Consider the following 22,175-nt stretch of genomic DNA (forward strand, 5'->3'; position numbering starts at 1 on the left):
AAAACATTTTCACCAAAATCGTTTTCAGTCATTTCAAAGCCTACGTAGCTGCTACATATTCGTGGCACTATTTTCTAACATTAATTTTTTACAAAAGTTTTATGGGGTTCATTATGTAATATATTCTAACAATTCGAATAATTTATTTTACGTATTTCCTTTAAGATCACGTTTACCAAAAATTACCCAAATTCTTTACAACTATTGGTTAAGGGTTTAGGAGTTTTTGTAGAATCGTATTCGTTCAATTTCTTCACTACAAATGAATGTCTTAGTGATTTTGTATTTTTCTAAGTTTTTGCAAGGATGATCTTTAGGTAATGTTCTAAAAGATAAACAATTTGAATCTTTAAAATGCATTACGGAGTGGCACGCAAAAACTTGTGTTAGAAGTTGTGTAAAAAAGGTAATGTCACGCATAATGGGCTAGCAATAATAGGGGCTATCAATAATGTGATTCAAATCCAATTTGATGAAGATTGAATTTAAAACCTCACTTATAAGTAAAAAGAAATATTATTAGATAAAGAATCGAACCTAATTTTTAGATCTTATACTTCAAGAAGCAAAGTAAAAGATCCAAAGAGGAGATTAGAAGTCGTCTAGGTTGAAAATAATGTGTGAATGTGATGGTGTGAGACTCAAACTCAAGATAGCTTACGCGGTGGTGGCCTAATGGGTGACATGGGCTTTTTTAGGAAGGGAATTCGTATGGTATGGGAATACTTAATAATTTTTATGTCAATAATATAAAGATATTTTTTAATTTATTTTACATGTTTTTGTATTATTAACATAAACTATTACTGTAATAGTATATCTATGTTAGAAAAAATATTAGGAAGATAACATTATATCATCTCTTCATAAAGATAAATATACTTCTATTGATGAGCTCTATTTCTATCACAAATGATGATTGGCTCACCAAAATATAATTTATCTAACGTTAGTACGTCTATTTCTTCTTTTCAATGTCTTTTTTTTTCCTAGTGGAGGAAAGAAGCAAATCATATCAGTATATGAGCATGCAAACAAATTGTAGAAAGATGTAAATATTTTGCATTTATTTCGGGTTGTACCTCTGCCTCAGGCTCCGCGCAGTGAAATAATAAACCCCCACAAAAGCACCAAGGGGATCCCCCTTGTGTCGTTCGAGGACAAATCCATCCAGTATTTACTACTCAATGCCGCAAAATCCGCTGGAAAATCCGCTCTGGTGATTCTAGAAATATTGCGATTGTGATCGTTTATTATATATTATACGGTCAATTTTTGTTGGATATTATTTATATTTAATTTTAATTTTTAAAATAATTTCTAACCGTATAATATATAATTAACAATCACGCGAGAATCTGCCTAACACAACGCTTTTCATTTATGGGACAGTGCCAACTCCAACACTATTCTCTCTCTCTCTCTCTCTCTCTCTACAGGTAGGCAGGCAGGCGGGCATGTCTATGAGATGACTAATCCTCAGCCCACACTGATCAATTAGTAAGTATTATTCCAGGCAGGTCAGGCAGGGATCAGGAGGGCAGGGCCTTGAATCTTGACTATTTCTCTCATTTTCTCGTCTACCATTTACTTTTTAATTCAACAGCCTCCCCTTCTTGGAATTTGGCCTCACACTCTCTCCAATATTTATAATAATAAAAATCAAATTTCCATTACAAAACAAACAAAAAGAAAGAATAGGAGAGAGAGAGAGAGAATGGAGAAAAAAAACGTTTCATCAGGAGCAACAACTGTTACATCTTTTTCTTTCCCCTTCTTTAATTACGTGCCTCCAAACTCCTGACTTGCCTTTACCTTGCCCTTGCCGTTCAGGGAAAGTAACGGCTTAATATTGAATCCTCTTTTCCTCTGTCCTCGCACTCCTCATATATACTATCCATATACATGTTAATTATACCATCGCAAAATTAAATTAACAAACTAAAGTATAATATACATTGAATAGTTTCACTTTTAATTACGTAAACACTTTTAATGGACAACATCAATGTTATTAACAATGAAACATTAACTCATCTCTCTCTAATTTTAACAGAATATCATAGCAGGTTGATTGACTAATAAGTTTGTGAGTCTTCACTTTTTTTCCCTTGCTTGAAGTATTGGGGTGTTGCCTTGACTTCCTTTGCTTTGAATTACAAAGGGAAAAAAAATCATCACTGAAGTGGAATCGGTTGCACTTATGGCTTACTATGTGGTCTCACGTGAGAGGTTTTGTTGAAGAATTTAAAAATCCCACATCGAATTTTAGCATAATAAAATGCACTATACAATGAAAAGTTCCAATCCTAATTACACCAATGTTCTTTTATGATAAAAATCTATGCTTGTCAAGTTGTGCATATGGTAAAATTTAAGTGAAAAGATCATATTAATGTGCTTAGTAGTGAATCAATGACACTCTTTGAAATCTTGAGAATGACTTCAAAAATAATTTTACAATCATTTTGACTAAAATAATTTTATAGTCATTTTGACTAAAGTTTAACTTGAATATAAGAAACATGGTTGGAAATGCTCATATTCTAATTAAGTTCTATCGCTCTCAATTTTTTTCCTTGATTCCTTGAAAAAGAAGAAGAAAGAAAATAAAAGGCACTTGCATGACTCAGTTGAGCTACAATACATGCGCATGGATTGTAGTGTAACTTAATATTGATAGAGGATAATGATTTAAGTTACGCCAGTTTTTGAAAATAATGGGGTTCCTTATATAGTTCTTTATGTTTGGGCTTCTTGCGCATTTGGGCTTCTTTCGCATGTAGTTCAGTATTCTAGTAAATAGGGTGTTAAATTTCCACTCATGCGTCACGGGTTCGACCATTCCCTAAATGATTGTAATAGTTTTGAACATTCCCCTCCCATAATTTTTAATCTCTAATCTCTAATCTCTAATATTTAAAAGCCAGAAGTCAAGTTTGGTGTCTCAAGGCTTCACAAAAAATAATTGGACATAAAAATCCTTCAAACAAAAAAAGTCAAAGTTGACAGAAAAATTAGGGTTAGAATTGCCAAGGATATTTTGTACAAAAAAATGTAAATAAATTAAATTGAAAAATATGAAACCAACATACGGTTATCAAAAAGAGATCAGTTTCACACCCGCTACAATTGCACATTTCTAATGCTGTCGTTTAGACAAATTAATTGTTTAATTGCTCTACCCATGACCGCTAATTGATTTTGAGGTTCAATGGAAGTAGAATTCACAAGAAATATTGCTTAATGATTTTTTAAAAGTAGCCATTGCATGCGGAGGAAGCTGAAGATAAGCACCTAGATATTCTTTTGGCCATTGTCGTTTCTTTTATTCATCAAGGTGGTAAGCCTAATACATAATTATTTCTTCTTATATGTATAGTTTCTATGGCTTGCACTCTTTCTTTAATTTGTCAAATTTTAGCATATTGAGAGCTTTAGCAAAGCGAATCGATATTTTAATTTCTTATGTATCAATCCTCTTGCTTCTTATGACCACAACTTATGCCCTTCGAAAGCATCATACTCTTAAGCTTAGAACCCCTTGCCCGCTCTCTTACAATTCTATCATCGTTAAAAAGATAAGATCAGAGTAAGAAAAGTATAGCTTTTATTGTAAATAATTGTAAAAATTAGTAATGTAAAGAATGTTTGGCATGATTTTATAAAAAAAATGTCTTTATGCATGCTCAAGTGAGAAAAATTAAAATGAATTTCATATGCCGTGATATAGAAAAAGACTTTCTCAAGCGTGCAAGATTGCTAATATTAAATTTAAAAAAAAATAAAAAATTAAAATAAAAAAAAAGGAGTAACTTAAAGTAGCAGTGAGAGGCACTCATTGTTTCGGAAATTCTCTTCTGCACATTTGTTTTTTCTCTCACGAGTTGAGACTTAGTTAAATCCCAACCCTTCTCTTTTGTCCTCTGATGCGCAGGAGAGCAAAGCTCCTCACTGTAATTAATTTTCGAGCCCCAAATGGCATCAAATCCAGATTCATTCCAGAGTATTGTCATGTCATCCAAATAGAGCTTCATGCTGCTGATCATTTATGAATGACATTCTTTACTGCAACGCTTATCAACAGTGAATGACACTATCTTGTTCTGCTATACAACATTCAAAGCACACGACCAGGAAAAATAGGTTATCGATCAGCAAATCAGCTTATATTGGACCTACCTAGCTACCTCGCTTGAACCTACCTAGCTTTGCAGAACATCTTCCGCCCTAACAGAAACATTTCTGTTCTCTGCTCTATAACGAATGCTTTTCAGATTTCAGATCTTCTAGAAGAAAATCACGTAAATAACCAGGCCAAGTTTACTCATACATGCACATTTAGAACACAACAGAAGAACTGAAACCCACTTGAGGACAGGGTTGCAACCGAAATAAAAGAAGCCGGAGGCACAATTAAACAAAATTTCCTCATTCAGAACAAATACTGCAACTTGCCTGAGCTTTAACTGCATCTACACAAGTAACATTAACCTTCGAATAGCATATAAGAACATAAATTACATCAAAATTCAAACAAGAAAAAAATTAAAAGGCATAAAATTCATAGTAAAAACGAAGCCAAAGACTGCAGTTATTTTACCCTGATATCAAGATGGAGCAAATGGGCACCCCGAAAATAAGAGCAAACTTGAATGTTGCAAGGAAGGGGACCAAGTCCCCAATTTTCAGGGGCGTGCCTCTGGCTTAGCTGTGAAGTTACCCAAGTGACCACTAAAAGATTTGAAAAAAATATCCAATCTTCATTTTCTATATGATTGAGATGGGAGATGTTTAACAAGCACCATGAACAGAACAAACTGCAAAGCTTCACTTTATTTTGCACAACTTCATTGTAGTATCCACATACCAAAAACCATATAACCTTTTTAGGCTTCTGCAATCTCTACTTCTCCCTCCTGCAGTTCCTTGACTGCTCTTATAAGACCCCTTGTAATCCCATTGAGATGCAACCCGTTATCCTTCATTTCTTCAAGCAGTTTCTCTGCCGTTTCCCAATCCAGAGCCTTAAGACAAAGAGATTGGACCAACTTATTGTACTCATCAACATTAGGTTGGACCCCAAAATGTTTCATCTCACCCAACAACTTCAAACCTTTGTCAAAATCTTCCAGTTTACAAAATCCACGGATGAGTGTATGGTAAGTCACAGGACCCAGTTTCGGATGCTTCTTTTTGGCTTGGGACAATATTTTACAAGCCTCCTCCATCTGACCCCCATTTACATAGCCACGTATAAGAACAGTGTAAGTATACACATCTGGTTTCAACCCCCTACTCTCCATTAGCTTCATCATCTCCATTGCCTCTCCCATATCCCCAGCCTTAGAATAACCATTGATAACCAAATTGAAAACTGCATTTCCTGGAGGCGGGCCCTCCCTTGTCATCTCAAGAAGCAATTGTTTGGCCCCATCAACATCTTTTATCCTGCACAATCCTTGAACAACAGTTGAAAAGGGCTTAATCCCATATTTCCGTGCCTCTCCAGATAAATCACCCAACATATCTAGAGCTAGTTTGACGGTTTCATCCTCCCTACAGAGTGAATTGATCAAAAGATTAACCGGCGAGCGTGGCAGGTCCTGTTTCTTCACCTTCACCGACAAATAAACCAAATGGGCATCTTTAGCATTTTTACCCTTGCAAAACCAAGATATGATCCTACCGACTCTCTCACCATCAGGCAAGGCTCCTGCATCAAGCATCTTCCCGCAAACAGACTGAGCCCAAACAAAAAATGAACGCCTGCAGAGTGCTTCAATTGTAAAGTAATATGAATCTGCATTCGGGACACATCCAAAACAAGCAAACTTGTTGAACACCTCAAAAGCAGCTTTCCCTTTACCCAATTTTGAGAATGAGGATATCAAGTCATTGAGAATTTCCAAATTCAACAGAGTATTTTCTTTCTCACCAATCTCTTCAACCAAATCCCACAAAAAGTATACATCTCTCTTCCTAACAAGGCCACTACATGTAGATCGTACAAGCGCATCGAGGACATGGGTAGTGACTCTAAAGTCGGGTTTCTCCTTCAAAGCCCACTTAATAAACCTCATCAAATTCTCACCCAAAACAAGCGGTGTTTGAACTAGTTTAACCACAAACTCAGGATGCAGAGTCAAATTTAAAGCATCAAAACTAGACTCAAGACTCCCACCAGCACTGCTCTGAAGGAGAGACAATACACTCTCCAGCTGCTGCAAATCAATCTCATAAACCTCTTCCCCTTTCCGCAACTCTACATAACCACCCTCCGAACCCTTTTCGTCCCCATCCCCATTCCCAGCGGCAAGATTGTCCAGCTGGGAATCACCATTTTCACCAAATCCCACGGGAAGCTCTTCTCCTTGAGCGGAATCAGAAGCGCTACGGATTTCTGAGAACTGAGAGAAGAACCTAGGGTTTTGGAATCTAGTCTGAAAATGGGGAGATTGATCAACTAGAGGAGGGGTTAGGGTTTTAGAGGAAAGCACCTTGTGGTTTGGATGAGCTGCGCGCAGCGTCCGTGCCGCCGCCCGCGTCGAAAGGGACGCTGCTCTTGCTGTCACTGCAGACCTCCACATCTTTGTCTATGGGTCTGCTCTGCGTGCCTAGTTTACTCAACTCAAACAGCGAGTGACCGTACTGTTCACATTCGAAAACCCTGATGTCTATGGGGAGATGGGGAGGACAAGTGCAGAAAATGAAACGTGGGCTTCTGCTCCCGGGTACGACCCGTATAACTAACTGCTCCTTCGTCAGGTTCTGGACTGTTAAGTTTTAACGTTAATCTCTTTGAAAACATCTTAAAAATTGTACAAAAAATATTATTGACAAACAGTACATGAAGGGTAACATTACGAGAGAGCCTCCTCAGCATTTCTCCAAGTTTAAAATGTTTGGCCCGGCAATAATTAACATAAAGTTTTCATTTTTTCAAGTCTGTTCTAGTGAACATGGTTACAGCAACATCGACGTCCATCATCTTTTGGTGTTATAGGCAGGGATAGAAGTGGAACACGGTTAAACCATTACAAACCAGCGAAGTCCGCAGCATAACAGTCCTAAACTCCATTCAAGTTGGGAAGATGATTCTCACACCTTTTTTTCTTCTCCTCCACGCCCCGTCTTACTTCTCTCTTGATTCTTAGGTCAAAGCTCCATAACTGTTACCCCAAAGTAAACCATTTTAGGTCAAGCTCGAAAGGCGGCGATATAGGGTTCCATGGTGGTAGGCGGATTGAAAGAAAAACAGGGAGAGAAACATTAAGGTGAAAGTTCTGGGGTTGGTGTCCATACAACCACTCGAGACAGAGACCTTTACAGACACAAAACTTCTTATCGTGAACAAAGAAAGATCAGAAACAGTTAAGTAAATCGAAAAATGACAACAAACTCGACTAGGTATCCAAGTTAGCAGCAAAGACCTTAATTAGGCAGAATATACAACATTACTTGCAATTTCAGAAACGCTTCTTTACTTTCTAAGCACTACGAGTATATTTCAACCTACAAGACCCGACTAAAACATCTTCACAATGGCCCTGTTCCAAATTCATAAATCCCGTGACAACAATTTCTACAAACAGTAAACGATCATCAGATGCCGGATCGTTTCACAAGGAATATTGATTCAGATGTATGACTAACATAACTATTGAGCATTGATATAAAACTCATTCAGCTTCAAGTTCGGCGCCAAACTGCTCTAACCGTGCAGCATCCTCATCCAGATTCCGGACAGAAGCATGGTTAACTAAACCATCATCCTCACTTGCACGTATTTGCCTACCGCCAAACCTAAATGAACATATGAAAAAAAGATTGTAATGATTAAATGTAGAACCAAAAGAAAATGGGAAAACTAAAAAACATTGGAAAACGAAAAAAAAGAGACAATTAAGTTCTCAGCAGCAAGAAAATTTTCAGCGCCATCACAAGTGGTGTACCAGCTCATATTTCCGGGAACACTGAAAAATCTCACAGCAGCACCATCTACCCAGCCTTACACAATAACGGCAATTGTAATTTACTAAACACACAATATTAATTACCATCTCCCATTCATCATTTCTATGCACTTTTGAGCATCATTCCTATCCTTGAATCTGACCAAAATAACTCCCTGGGGATGATTCTCACAAACCTACAAAAAAAAAAAAAAAGGGAACCTGAGGATATTAGGAAAGGGAAAAGAAAAAAGAACATAGATAGACATGTATGCACAAATCACGGAGAAATTCTGAGTACCATTCTTCATCACACACACATGCTGTATCGGTAGTTTAGTCCTAGGCCAGGTTTACTTGCTTATGAAGGGTATATTACCTTCACTGAGTCCACTGGACCAAGCTTCGCACATTCCTCTTGAACGTCTGCCTGTAATTCTGGACCTAAATTTTCATCTGCCTGTAAACATTAAGAGAAAGGTAACCAGAACTGGATCAGAATGATAAAATAGCCTTCTCGCACAGGCTTTATATATTGAGAAAGTTGTGTGTGCAAATAAACATCAGCAACTATTGATCTGTCAATAAGTGTTACGCAGAAGGAAAAAATAAGTTTTCCAGCAGCATGGACAGCTATGAACTTACCCTCATTTCAGCAGGAGTGAACATGTAGCGAAGAACAACAGTAGCTGGAATTGACACCTTTTCATTGTCACGGCCGGCTGTTCAATAAGAAGAAAATGTGATCATATTATGAGTGTTGCAGAGCACATAAGGTAATTCATGCCAAAATTATGACAGAACATGTCCAGCAGGCTATGACGCATAGGCATATGCTAATTATCCACAGACATCCACATTACAGATTCACACTATGCTTCACTGTAAAACCAAAACACCAAGAAACTACTTGTGAAGCATAGGAATATGTATATGATCCGCAGAAATTTCCTCATGACTATAACAATGAACACACTGAGGGTAGAAGAAAACGTAGTTTGTATTCTAAAGGGGTGTGCTATACACACACCCCTTTTTACTTCTCACACACCCTTTCAATTTTCAGCTGTTGGATCAGAGGAATTGAAGAAGATCAAAGGACAGAAATTAACAAGGGGTGTGTGAGAAGTAAAAAGGGATGTGTGGATAGCACACCCCATTTTAAAACTCAAAATGTAGAACTTCTATAATATATGTCATATGATAAAACAAAAAAGCATATTATTATTCACAAAGAGAGGGAACAACTAACTACAGAAGCTACGCATACTACATTTGGACAACAAGACTAGAAGCTTTAAGCATAAGTGCAAAGTAATCAAAATATGAGGTATTCCTTCCCCAGAATTAAGATATCTAATACAAGAAGCCTTCTAGTTATCAATCAGCATGAAAAATAAGGTTAAGTAAGAAAACAACTAATATTAAGATAATAACCTACCCCAGCCAAGCATCTTCTCTTCCACCTTCTTCAGTTTCTTTTTCCTCTTGTTGTCTGCTTGTTTGGCAACAAATGTGTCCCCTGGATACATAACAAAAGGTCATAAATAAATCAGAACACAATTGAAAGCTCATAATCTATGGCATGCTGTTGAAAATGTTTCTAATACTGTGTCGATGATGTTTTTAAGTAGTTCTGTCATTTGTCTATAAAGTAGCAAAAATGTTAAAATCTCAAACTAAAAATACAAAGCAAAAAACAGTTCAACCAATATCATCTGACTACTACGTATTAACAATTACCTTTCTGCTGAAACTTAGCTTGGGTGACTGACATAAAAACCTTGCCACCAGGGCGTAGAGGTGTTCCATCCAAAATTTGGGTAGCCAAAACAACCGATGGTTCCTATAGTACACATAAACACATCTAACAAGATACACAGATATGACATGTTACAATCACAAAGACCGCAAAAGTAATAAAAAGCATTGTTACCTTCATATATGTAACAAGTGCGTCTCCCTTTGTCTTTCCAGTCTCTTTGTCAACGTACAACTTCACACGAGGCTTTTTTGTTTCAGGATCCTATAAATTTCATTAATGAGTATCGAGTTTATAAGGTGTTAAGTATGAGAGCAGATATTTATCCATTAAGCTACGCAGTGCATAGATGTTCACACTTAGTATCATGATGCAATAACAAGGCCACTTTCCAATATAATTTGACAATAACTCTTAAGAAAAAGTCTAAGAATTTGGTTGCAAATAAACACTGGACCACAAAAAATAAAATTCATTATGCAAAATATTATTCAAAGCTATATAACGGATTGTTTTTTAACTCTAAACCTCAGATAAGTACTAGCATCTTTAAAAGTTTCCATTCCAAAAAGATTAATTCAATTGTGAGTTCAACTTTATTTAACCGTCAGGTACTAATCAACAAAGTAACAACATGAACTTTATGAAAAAAGAAGAAGAAAAATTTACCTCCTTTATAATCCCACATTTGGAAAAGACCTCTACCACCTGACGAATATCTCCAAAATTAGTAACATGCCCCAATAAATACAGAGGATGAAATCATGAAACAATGACAGTGACTTACTTCGTCGACTGTGACGTCATCAGGCAATCCGGTTACATAAACATGTGTGTTGATCTTCAGCTCAAACCAACTATCAGGAGGTTTATTAGCTTCCTGAAAATACAAGGAAATAAGACAGGGGGGAGTCAACCATTACTGCTACATAAATCCTATACACATAGTTCATTTCCACTCTAGACTGGCATAACCGAATTTAATAATAGGATCCAATCACACATCCCCAGAAAATACAGTTTGATTAGCAGACTTTTGATGGAAAAAAAGAAAAGAAAAAAAAAATTAAAAAAAAAGGGGGCAAACCTTCTTGTCAGCTTCCGTATCCAACAATTTCCTCTTAGAACTTTGATTGCCTTCTAACTCACTTCTACCATTGATATCATCTTCTTTGGAGGGATCAGAAGCCTTTACAGGTGCATTAACCTCTTCCCTTGCGGTGGCCTCAGAAATATTGGCAGCAGGGAAAACCTCCTCTTCTTGCAAAAATGTCATATCTTCTACTCCGAAAGCGCTATCCTATTAGATAATAGAAATTAAATCAGTCAAATATAAATTCAACAAATACACGACAAATTTTCAAGTTTGATTTCAAATTTTCCTATTTCATAAAATTGGAATGACATTCTATTCAAGGTTCATCAATGTGCAACCAAACAACAAAATCGACTTGCGTGTGTTCATTGGCAGGCTACCAGCTATCCCATGAACAGAAAAACCACTACAAACAATAAAATAAAATATAAGAAAAGCATAAGAAGTTGTAGAAACCATGAACCAACCTGAGGAACCCAGGCCCTAAGACCCCGATCCCACTTGTATGTAGTCCCATCATCATCGGTAAATTCTTCCTCACCCTCCGGGGGCATGGAAGGTCTGTCACTATCTGCTTGTTCTGTCTCACTAACCTGCTTCTGCCATTTGTCAAAGTCTTCCTCATCATAAGTTGGGATTGGGGGCACTGCAATGGAAGTGAATAAATTGTCAGTCTTGTAATTCATGGAAGTGATAATCCAATTCCAAAGAAGAAGAAAAATGATTGACCTGCGGTTGAAACATGAGGTACTTGGTCGTGGTGAGATATTGCAGTGACGAGGTCGGGAATGGAGGAGAGTGGCTGCCATGCGCATCTTCCTTGAGCCCAGACGAGCGTATGGAGGGTGAGGTAACCATTTGAGAAATGCTCTGTCGCAAAGTAAGCAAGCAAATTCGAAGTGAAATTGAACATGATAAGTGAGACTGAAAGATTGCTCTATTCGATTGATTACGAGTAGAACTTTTAATTGAGAGGAAGGAAACAATGTGCCAGTAAATTCAATTTCCATATTCAACATTACATAGCAATAAAGGTGAATCACTATTCTTCATTCTGCAAAGACAATTGAATGTTCATATTCGTATTCATACTATATATAATCTACTACTACTACTATTATTATTATAGATTATAAATATTATAATATAAGGTGCTGCTAGGGTAAGGGTAGGGCAAGGCAAACAAAACAAACTCACCCCGCAGCTCCGAGAATGCGTAGGGACCAACATGCTGTTGATTTTCGCCCAGAATGAACCATCCTACTTCACTCAACTCTTCTTCCATCCCCAATCTTTTCTGCTCCCAACCTCCTGCTGCTGCTGCAACTCCAACTCCTACAAATCAAACCCAAATCAAATCACATCAAAAACCTTTTCTTTTATTCTATTCTTGCATTGTATTTGTTCATACAACGTTAATTATATGTATATATTTATACAGGTTCCAACTTCCAAGGGTTTTTTGCTCAACAACGATTAGGATTGAGGTCATTTTGCTAAACAACGAAAATTACAAAATATAAAGAAATAATTGCACGCCACGCACCCGATTGAATTTTCTGCGCTTGCTCTTCTTCTTCTAGCTGGTGATTCTGCGAGCCCTCCTCCAACGCCATCGTTTGCCTGCGACTCCGACTAACAGACCAAATTGTAAATCTAATGGTGTGTAATAATAAACTGATCGGAAAAGGGAATGGGAAACTTTGGGCTCTTTCCCATCACTTGGCCCTAATTGGTTCTTTTGGGTCCAAAATTTGCGACCTGACCCGTGGAGGTCCAAAGCCCTTCTACCCATAAACCAAATTCATTTACGGCCCATTCCTTGAATCTGAATTAAAATTTTTTTTTTTTTTTTTTGGCTCATAAAGAAAATTTCATTCAAATTGCCAACACTCTAGTACATCCAATTCCTCCACACTCAAAAGACAAGGCATTCTGAGCTCCAGCCGGGACACAAGAATCCCAAATGTTTAGGTTTTCAAACCAATAGAAGCTAAGGCATCGGTCACAAAATTGGCTTCCCTAAGCACATGATTTTATTTGGCTTACTGAAGCAAGGCAACACACCATCAAACATCTTCCAAGATGAACTTAATACCTCAAAGAGTGTCACAAAACCCTTGGATAACATCAATAATAAGCTTGGAATCTCCTTTCACAATAATGTGGTTCAACCTTTTCCTTTTATTCAATCTCATAGCCTCACGAAGAGCCAAGGCATCCGCCACAAAAATAGTGTTTTCTCCTAGGTTCAACACACCAGCGATTATAGGATTACCTTGAGCATTCCTTATAATAAAGCCTCTCGCCGCAACCTCGTTGACAACAGAACCATCAAAATGTATTTTAACAAAAGGGGTTTTGGGCAAGACCACTTAATCCGGTTACTTATTCCCTTATTTCTCTTGTTGTTATTTTCTGTATTAGCTTTAAAGTAGGATGACGCAGTTGTCATTGAGTAGTTAAAAGACCTATTTGCATTTGGTTTATCATTCCTAAACCATGTTTTTAAATGTGTGATTACAAATCCTTATGTTTTAGTCAATTTTATTGAACAGATAAACTTTTGTTTACAAGTGAAGAAAAACATTACTCATTTTATACAATCATGTCCGTTTACAATTTTATTGGTAATTAATGTGCGTTGATGAGGTGCTTTTGATTTATATAGAGGTTGTCATTTTTTGGTTGGAGGAAGAGCTACAACTTTGAACGTAGGTAATTCAAATACATAAATAAGTTTTGCTTTCATATATATATATATATATTGATCAAAATTACTAGGGTTGGATGAGAACTAGAAATAATAGGATTACTTGTCCAAAAGCAAGGAGTAATACTGTTTGCAAGAAAAGTTTTCTCGATAGTGCGACTGAATTATAATAATAGTTTCATCTTACCCCTTGAATCCTAGTCAATTCAATATTGCAAGAGCATATAAATAATGTGAAGATGTAACAGAATAATTGAATCAGACAAAAACAAATAAAGAGCAAAAATTAATCAAGTAGCCGTTACAAAAGCTTGGTAATATTTAACTTTGGTCCCAACGCCAACGGTCATATTTCTGATCCTCACGAACAAGAAGTCGCATATTTGATTTGGGAGCCTCTCACATCACACTTGACAGCCAAAAGAAAAGGTGACCGTTAGCCCTCCACTCCGCTAACCCCATTTTTATATATAAATACATAGGGATTTTGCCCCACAATCTGAAATCCTGAATCATAAACCTCTCTCTCTCTCTCTCTCTCTCTCTCTCTCTCTCTCTCGATTAGGAAAAGGGGAATATCAGCTTTGAGAAATCCCAGATCCATCTAGTATTGTATTTAGTGGGTACAGTCTACAAATTAGGCACACACATACATTCGATAATTGTTCGGAAATGGGTGGCATGTCGATGAATGTGGCGAAGTTGGGAGGAGCAAGGTCAGAGTCGGCATACCACACCCACAAGGTGTTCCTGCTGAGCAACTACATTTTGCTGGGAGCAGCCTCCAGCTGCATCTTCCTGACGCTGTCTCTGCGGCTGCTGCCGTCGGTGTGCGGCTTCTTCTTGATCCTGCTCCACGTGCTGACAATTGCCGGGGCCATCTCGGGATGCGCGGCAGCGGGGAGCAGGTCGAGCTCCAAGTGGTACGGAGCGCACATGGTGTCGACGGTACTGACGGCGATATTCCAAGGGTCGGTAGCGGTGCTGGTGTTCACGAGGACGGGGGACTTTCTCGGGGAGCTCAAGTCGTACGTAAGGGAAGAGGATGGGAGTGTGATTCTGAAATTGGCAGGAGGGCTGAGCGTGGTGATATTCTGCTTGGAGTGGGTGGTGCTCACACTCGCCTTCTTCCTGAGGTACTATGCCTCTGTTGAGGGAAGTGGTGCTGGTGCTGGTACGAGGAGTTCCAAGGTGCAACAAGCAGCTGACGAGGATTTGAAGGACTGGCCATGGCCCTTCCAAGTCTGACACGGAACATCAAACATACAACAACTGCACTTCGGCAGAGGCTCCTTTGATTTCATATTATAATTATATTCTATAAAATATCCCCCTTATCATAATATATGTATATGTGCTGCTACCGCTGCTTATTATTATGTAGTAATTAATTCGTTGATTCAAATTCAATAGCTCGCTCGCTCGCTCGAAAATTTGTAATTACCAGTTTTGGAATTGTTGTGGCTGGCAGTGGCTGGGTTGGGACTGCTAGTATTTTGAATTATTTACAGAATAAAATCATTCACCCTCCAACCGACGGATGGACGATATCATCACAAGAGAAGGCAAATCATTCAATTACTTCATAAACTGAAGCGAACCAGAAATAATCATCATTCACTCTCAAGGGAAAGGGAAAGCAGAAGCAGCACAATCCTTCCTCATTCATTCATAAACACATTCATTCATTCATTCATTCATTCATTCTAAAGGGAAAACGAAACCAACACAATCCTTACTCTCCCTTTTTTTTTTTTCTTTTTCTTTTTTTTTGTTCTAGTTTCTAGGTAGGATGACAAATAAGACAAAATAAACAGTGCATCAACAAAAAGCCCTACCGAAATTACTCTCTCTACCAGACACGGTAGGATATGGGGATAGTTGGGGCGGGGGACCTGCTTAAACCTTTACTTCCCTACCAAAAATCCAGCTGAATGGAACAAGGGATGAAGCCTTGGTCCTTCCCTGTGCTCTTTCCTCCAACCTCCTGATTCTCTGTGGCAATTTACACACAAAATCTTGCGCCTTGCGTCCCTCACCAGAAAGACCAGTCAACTTCTCCACATTCCATCTTCCAACCAAAAACTCCAATATATCAGCATAATCCCTGGCAGTATACACCTCAAGCCTCTGGGCAACAGCTGAGAAATGATCAAACAGATTATCATCCTGACCATCGTACATCAAGTGGGCAGGCATTGATATCTTTTTCTTCATCATGTCAGCTAAGGCCAACACAGTGCCATCTGGATCAATCTCAAACAGCTTTTCCACAATCTTTGTATACGCAGTTTCATGGCGCTTTTCATCCGAGGCAATGGTGCCGCATATCTGAGCCAATTTCAGGTCCCCATGCTCTTTGGCTTGCCTGGCTGTGTTCCCATGGGAGATGAATGTTGCCCTCTCTTGGAATGAAGTGTAAATGAACCCAAGGTAGGGATTGTTCTCTGTTTTAGGATCCTACAGAATACGCAAAATTGAAAACCAAAATAGTATAAATGTAATATTAATATTTATAATAATAATAATAAAAGTAACAATAGTCATGGTAATAACAGTATAAACAGAAAATTTCAGCTACGTTTAACAAGCGTAAGCTGTGCAGAGTTTAAATCAAGCAACCAAAATTGGAGAGGGGGAGAATGGGGTAGATGTTCTTTCTTAAGAATCTTCTGTCAGCGTGTGTGTGCTTGTGTGTCTATTCTAAATCATCGTAGTGATAACTCATGAGATTACATCCATGAAAATAAGTGACAATCATGCAGGTACAACATTCTAATCAAGGTAATCTCTTAATGGCTATTCCTCGAAATAGTTTGTTAACTCAATAAGTCACACATAAATGCTTCATTTTCCAAGCCGACATGAGATAATAGACAACCATTTTGTTCATAATCATCACCAGAAATTTAAACATCCCTTTTTTTTTACATCAAGGAATTGATAATTAGACATGCCCTTAAAAACTCGAGCATCAACTAGACTAGAATTCCACAACGGTTACAATGCAGAGGTTCTCTGAGGTGCCATAAGCATAGTATTATAAATGAACATAAAGAAAGTCTTCCATATACGCCGGAAATTTAGGACATCGTGTACTATTAACATTTCATGACTTGTTCTCATCTTCCCTACTGTAATATATTTATGACCAGCTGAAAAGTTTTAAGCATCCCAAACTCCAGTCAGCAAATAATGTAAAAGAAAAAAAGAAGATAACAATTGCATTGCCCCTTAGTTCACAAGTTTGTATCCTTCAAGATTAATATAACTTCAAAATCTTAGCTACAATGTTGAAATTCCTAAGCGTGGACTCAGAAATGTCTCAAAAAAATATCACGGTCCAAAAAATAACAAAAACAGACAAAATGAGAGGAAACAAAGAACTCACCATTCCAGATCCAATAAGGTACTGAATTGTTTTCTCGATTTGTCTCATATCTACTCGTCCAGAGAGATAAAGATACTTGTTAAGAAGATCACCATGCCTATTCTCTTCAGCAGTCCACGCCCTGGTCCAAATAGCCCAGGAAGTAAGGCTTGCACCAGTCTCATCCCGAACTCCATCTAGGGTATTAAGCATTGTCTGGTACGTTGGAAGGGCTTCTTCTGTGATCATATCACCAACCAACACAACAAAGTAATCATCAGGAATTTCCCTTGCTCTTTCCCTCAACTCCTTAACTTGCTCCTCGAATCCATCTGACTCAGGAAGTGGAAGAAAATCTTGTGGTTGCCAACATTTCTCAACAGGCTTTAGGTGCACCAAGATGTTATTCTCAGCCCAATCCTCTAATGACTTGAAGATCTCAATCTGTTGAGGAGGCATTGAATGAGTCACCTGAACATGTACCTCACGTGGAGGGCCAAAAGACTTCTTCAGATTCTCAGTCTCTCTGTAAAAAACAGAAGAAAAGATCTAAAATTGGTATGCTTCAATTACTGAATCTAACAACCTCATAGTTCTCTATATAACTATATAGAGGTGGGAGAGAGAGCGTACATAGAGTAATACAAAGTTAACAAAAAGAAGAACCGAGCAAGAGACTAAGATTGCCGATTGAGGTGGGTGGAGAGGAGAGGGAGGGAGAGAGTGAGAGTGAACAGAGATGTAAGCTCGTCTAAGAAGACGCGAACAAACATGACCAACCACAATACAGAACAGAGAAATCAAATATACAGGCAGTTATCAAATTCAGAAGTGAAACTGAACAGAAGAAACCGTAGTTGTTGCTCACGGTGTAACAGCTAAAACTGAAAACTTGAGAACATGGACATAGTGGATTTCATGGAAACCACTGCAAATCTCAATAAGAATACCACTAACCATATCAACAAGTATGACACGTACACGCTTGAAAATATAAGGAATAATTGTCTAGCACAATGAAAACAATGACCCGACAACCTACATTGCACGAACCCATAAAATGATATATAATTAACAAACAAGCAAATGCGTAGACTCAAACATTAAGCACACAAAAAGGGCCATTTAGTTTTTAGTTTTAGTTCACTTTTTTGTGCTAGAGATATGGGGAAAGTTTATGGGGGAAAGAAGGATGAAGAAGAGTTGTCTGAACGAAGTAGAGAAAATGTATGAGGAAAAGTACACAAAATGAAAACTAAAAACCAAAAACTATTTTAAAGCTGTTTTTATTTTCATTAATTATTCTTTGTTTCTTCTTCTCCCTCCCACCAACTTTCTTCATTTACCCTTTCTCCCATATTCTTTCTCCATAACTCTTTGATAGCAAGTACTCGGAGAAATACAAAACAACAAATTGCACAAAAAAAAAAAAAAAAGAAACGGGGGGAACTGATGCATTATACTTGTATATGAAATAACATATACTGAATAAATCGATTAAATAAATGAAACTAGTCAACTTACAGGACACAGTTCAAAAAGAAAGAGAAACTCAAGAAATCAGATCTACAGCTCAACTAATGTAAGAAATAGTTAAATAACACACGCATGCCTTCAGATTGAAAACAACAAACAGAAAACCTACTAGTGATTTTCATAAATAACAGAAAAACTTTTAAAATATCCCAGCAAGATCAATAGAATATATTCAATAGCAATAAGAGCACAAAGAGGATTTTATTAATTTTTTCAGAAAATAAGGTTCAAAAAACATCCAATCATCATTAGAAGTTCTTTTATATGTCCTGCAGCAAAAATTGAACTGCGAACCATGCATGCAGGTGAAAGAAAAAAGGAATTGGCTAACAACCAGTTCCCAAAAATTAAACAAAAAATAAAATAGGAATAAAATAAATTTCAATTACGTCCACAAACCTCAATAATAACAAAATATTTCTCAAAATGCATACAAAATGAATGAGATTAACGCAAAATAGAAGCCCAGAAATCCAAAAACGGCCTCTATTCAGCTGAATTAACATAAACCTTTCGCAAAGTAAAAACCCAGATCAGCAGAATGGTTAAAAATTCGTTCTTGGCGATACCCATTTGCATTTTCGCCAAGTGGGCATCCGAGACCCCAAGATGATCAGCCGCGCACACATGCGATGAAAATGCAGAAATGAATTGAATAGAAGGAAACTCACTTGGTGGAGGAGTGAAGAGTGGAGGCCATGACGATTTTGGGAGATCTGAGATTGTGGGACTTGGCAGTGAGGCTGTGAGACGGGAAGGTCAGCATCGAATTCAGACTCACAGCCATTGGTTCTTTCTCTCTAAGCTTTCTTTCCCTCTCTCGAGCGTTCCGCTTTCGTGAATCTCAGAGAAGTGCTAACTGCGAGAGTTGGTTTCAGGTTATGTGACGTGAGGCTCTCAGTGGGAGAGAAGGGGAAGGCAACGCGACGAGAGAAGGACACCCGCAACCAAACGAGGAAATGTTTGGCGAGGGAGACGGCAAGTTTCTTTATTTAAAGTTACCTAGTTTCGATAAGGGCCACTCATTCCCACCAAATCACGTCATTGCCACTTTATTTTTCGGGCAGTCGGTTGGCTTTGGCTTTGCTTTCTTTCGTTCCTTCCACTTTTTTTTTTTTTTTCGGGAATTTGCAAAATTGTGTGATTTTTTTTTTAACAAACAATATTATCTATACTATGAAGAAATGAACGAGGTGGGCTAAATAAAAGTCTAATTCCTCCTACAAATATCTTACAAATTTTAATGTACAATTTCATACAATTACATAATATATTTTATTCACGTGGTATAATATGAATGTACGTCATACATAATATTGATCAATGAGTGCCCAACACTCACACCTATTCATTTAACACGAATCCTCGTATATGAACATCTCGATGCACCGTGTCTCCATCCCCATTACACTACATGTAGAAGGAGTTAAACTACAAATCGGCAAGGAGCACCCTAGCGTACCGATTGGTAAAAGAAGTCCTCATCTTAGCAAGGCAACTCAGGCGAACCATATTAATAGGGGTTTTCATGCTAATGATCGAGAGGAAAGGATCTCGTATGGGCAAAGTACCATTTCTTTCAGATTAACAAGGAAATCTATCATTCTTCTGATCGGTCTAAAAGTTTATTGTAGGAACAAGGGCCTCGTGTACGAATTGGAGAATCGCCTTGTAAAGAGGCCTAGTGTAAAGAACATTCATCGTAATCATCGATAAGCAAGACAACCCCCAATGAAGAGCCCCCATGTGGTGATATATCATTGGTCCCTCCAGTAATTAATCAATGCAAAGCCCCACATTCAATGTTATAGTCAGGATTTTCTAATAATGAGGTCATAATATTAATAAAAATAAAATAAAAAAAAGAGCTTCCTTGAGTCATTTTGTCGAGCATCTTGTGGGCACATGTCAATTCATATCAACATATGTCCAAAGTTTATGCCAACTTATGTCGACAACTACTATTATTTGTAGAGACTTGTCTAGGGTGGATGCAGGATATTGTGGAGTAATGTTGAAGACTAACAAGAATTTTCAACTAAAGTATTTCATCGGGCACATTATCGCACAATAGAGTCGAACACGAGAAGAAATGAAAGGCAAATATTATGGAAGAAAATAGAAGAAGTAAGAGGATGAAGTTGTAGTTTAGTTTGCTTAGTTGTTTGTAGAGGTCAAATACAATACATAAACAAATATATATAGAATTTTCAAAATTATTGGGATCAAGAACAACTATAACTTCATGTTGGTTCTTCCACTGCCCCCATTTGTCCCAACTTGGAACCCACATGCTCGGTGATAGATGTCACCACGGTAATCTTGTTTCTAGTGTTTCATATGAGAAACCACGGTAATCTTGTTTCTAGTGTTTCATACGAGAAATTATCCCAACTTCAAATCCACAAAAAGAGTTTATTATTCTCCTTGAGAGTAATCACAATTTACCTAGCCTAAACCATGTCAACTTGAGTAATCACAATTTACCTACCCTAAACCATATTTATTTTGCATCGATAGTTATTATAACACGAATCATGATATAATATAAATATATGTATTGTAATATAAGTAAACTAGTAACACGATATGGTGGCCAAACCGCCACATCCAAAACCTCTCGACTCAAAAACTTCAAAAGTTAAAGTTTTTTAAATTTTCAATTATCGAATGAAATAACTTCAATTTTCTCTAAGAAAAGAAAAAAAACATACACACGCATATATATGCTCATCACCTAGTGGTCTCGTTTGTGGAGAATTGGATTTGAGTGGATAGCACATTACAGAATTTTTGACCGAATTGTGACGGAATGACCACATTGGTTTGCAACACTCATTTTTAGGGGCTACCTTGATTGTTTTCAATTTCAAATACCATCTTAATAAGATGGATCAATTTCAAGGACTATTTATGATAAAAACCATTTCTAAATTGACCACATAGCTTTAATTTCTTATCCAAACAGGGGGAGTGCACGCTTATATTATATCAAAAAGGTGTGCGAAGAGTATTTTCCATATACATATACATTTGTGTGGTTGGCCATTAATTAGGTTGCTAACAATAATTAGGGTAAATTTTTCACAAAGAAACTTGCAAGTGAGAGATATTCGGTCCGATTCTCGTTAAAAGTAAATTTGAATCACATTATTACTAGCCCATTGTAAGGCTTAATCCAATCCCTTAGCTCATAGTTAAGATAATATCGTTTGCTAAAATAAAATAAAATTGACCGGAAGAGTTTAGGAGCCACGTGTGCTTGTAAATTGAGCTAGAATTAGGGATAAATAGGTATGTGGTGAACAATGAACATAACATGCAATTCGTAACAGCGAAAAATACTCATATTTGTGTGATCTTGTGGAGTTCTAGTTCTCATTAATTGTCCTCTTTAAATAATTAATAGTTTAATGCACTAAAACTATGTCAAAAGTAAAGAAAAACAATGAACATAACACAACCACTAGGTCATGGCGTCATTTTTCATGTCAACAAAATATGAGACGAGAGAAATCATTAAACTTTTGTTTCATGATGAGGTGAGACCCATTCTATACAGAGATAATCAAAAAAATGTAAGTTACCTCTACGGACTAGGATTCTCTGCCTTGGTAATTCTCTCTCCCTTCATTCCTTCTTTGTTTCCAGCAGTTTATTCTATTACAAAAGTGATTCAAAGCTCAAGGTTCAGCCACGTTCCCACAACAACAGCACGATAGCAATATCCCATGGTTAATGGC

General features: G+C 37.4%; 3 protein-coding genes and 1 pseudogene across 7 annotated transcripts; 1 reads left to right on the forward strand and 3 right to left on the reverse strand.

Moving 5' to 3' along the window:
• Positions 1 to 4,416: 4,416 nt before the first annotated feature.
• Positions 4,417 to 6,794, reverse strand: LOC137745026 (small ribosomal subunit protein mS80 (rPPR6) pseudogene; annotated as a pseudogene). Its single transcript, XR_015954071.1, has one exon. The product of XR_015954071.1 is annotated as a small ribosomal subunit protein mS80 (rPPR6) pseudogene (transcript).
• A 667-nt stretch (positions 6,795 to 7,461) lies between these two features.
• Positions 7,462 to 12,492, reverse strand: LOC137745027 (uncharacterized). Of its 4 annotated transcripts, none has more exons than XR_015954072.1 (14): positions 12,360 to 12,492; positions 12,011 to 12,148; positions 11,543 to 11,683; positions 11,281 to 11,459; positions 10,805 to 11,017; positions 10,505 to 10,597; positions 10,387 to 10,425; positions 9,892 to 9,981; positions 9,699 to 9,801; positions 9,397 to 9,477; positions 8,601 to 8,677; positions 8,335 to 8,415; positions 7,956 to 8,152; positions 7,462 to 7,806 (listed from the first exon to the last, which is right to left on the reverse strand). XR_015954072.1 is itself a non-coding variant. In XM_068484879.2 (14 exons), exons 1-14 carry the CDS (start codon positions 12,427 to 12,429, stop codon positions 7,683 to 7,685), a joined length of 1,491 nt encoding a protein of 496 aa, XP_068340980.2. In that variant the 5' UTR covers positions 12,430 to 12,492; the 3' UTR covers positions 7,462 to 7,682. The 4 variants fall into 4 exon arrangements, 2 of the variants coding, with proteins under 2 accessions (XP_068340980.2, XP_068340978.2); XR_015954073.1 differs by having other exon boundaries at positions 8,061 to 8,152; positions 8,257 to 8,415; XM_068484879.2 differs by having other exon boundaries at positions 8,061 to 8,152; positions 11,281 to 11,429.
• A 1,534-nt stretch (positions 12,493 to 14,026) lies between these two features.
• On the forward strand, positions 14,027 to 14,936 carry LOC137744675 (uncharacterized). Its single transcript, XM_068484446.2, has one exon. It carries the CDS (start codon positions 14,199 to 14,201, stop codon positions 14,772 to 14,774), a length of 576 nt encoding a protein of 191 aa, XP_068340547.2. The 5' UTR covers positions 14,027 to 14,198; the 3' UTR covers positions 14,775 to 14,936.
• A 168-nt stretch (positions 14,937 to 15,104) lies between these two features.
• Positions 15,105 to 19,497, reverse strand: LOC137744674 (stearoyl-[acyl-carrier-protein] 9-desaturase, chloroplastic). Its single transcript, XM_068484445.2, has 3 exons — positions 19,104 to 19,497; positions 16,918 to 17,422; positions 15,105 to 15,986 (listed from the first exon to the last, which is right to left on the reverse strand). Exons 1-3 carry the CDS (start codon positions 19,217 to 19,219, stop codon positions 15,426 to 15,428), a joined length of 1,182 nt encoding a protein of 393 aa, XP_068340546.1. The 5' UTR covers positions 19,220 to 19,497; the 3' UTR covers positions 15,105 to 15,425.
• Between the last annotated feature and the right edge of the window lie 2,678 nt (positions 19,498 to 22,175).

The sequence above is a fragment of the Pyrus communis genome, chromosome 12 (genome assembly GCF_041283825.1).
Source record: "Pyrus communis isolate YQ-2024b chromosome 12, ASM4128382v1, whole genome shotgun sequence".
Lineage (NCBI taxonomy): Eukaryota > Viridiplantae > Streptophyta > Magnoliopsida > Rosales > Rosaceae > Pyrus > Pyrus communis.

Bases quoted from the DNA above. Each gene is read 5' to 3' on its own strand.
- LOC137745027 (XM_068484877.2), bottom strand. From the start codon at position 12,429: ATGGCGTTGGAGGAGGGCTCGCAGAATCACCAGCTAGAAGAAGAAGAG. The intron at 11,460-11,542 runs GTCAATCATTTT...CTTCCATTGCAG, and splicing joins ACCTCATGTTTCAACCGCAG to TGCCCCCAATCCCAACTTAT. The intron at 8,416-8,600 runs GTAAGTTCATAG...TAATGTTTACAG, and splicing joins TCACTCCTGCTGAAATGAGG to GCAGATGAAAATTTAGGTCC.
- LOC137744675 (XM_068484446.2), top strand. From the start codon at position 14,199: ATGGGTGGCATGTCGATGAATGTGGCGAAGTTGGGAGGAGCAAGGTCA.
- LOC137744674 (XM_068484445.2), bottom strand. From the start codon at position 19,219: ATGGCTGTGAGTCTGAATTCGATGCTGACCTTCCCGTCTCACAGCCTC. The intron at 17,423-19,103 runs GTGAGTTTCCTT...TGTTTTTTACAG, and splicing joins ACTCTTCACTCCTCCACCAA to AGAGACTGAGAATCTGAAGA. The intron at 15,987-16,917 runs GTGAGTTCTTTG...CGTATTCTGTAG, and splicing joins ACCTTATTGGATCTGGAATG to GATCCTAAAACAGAGAACAA.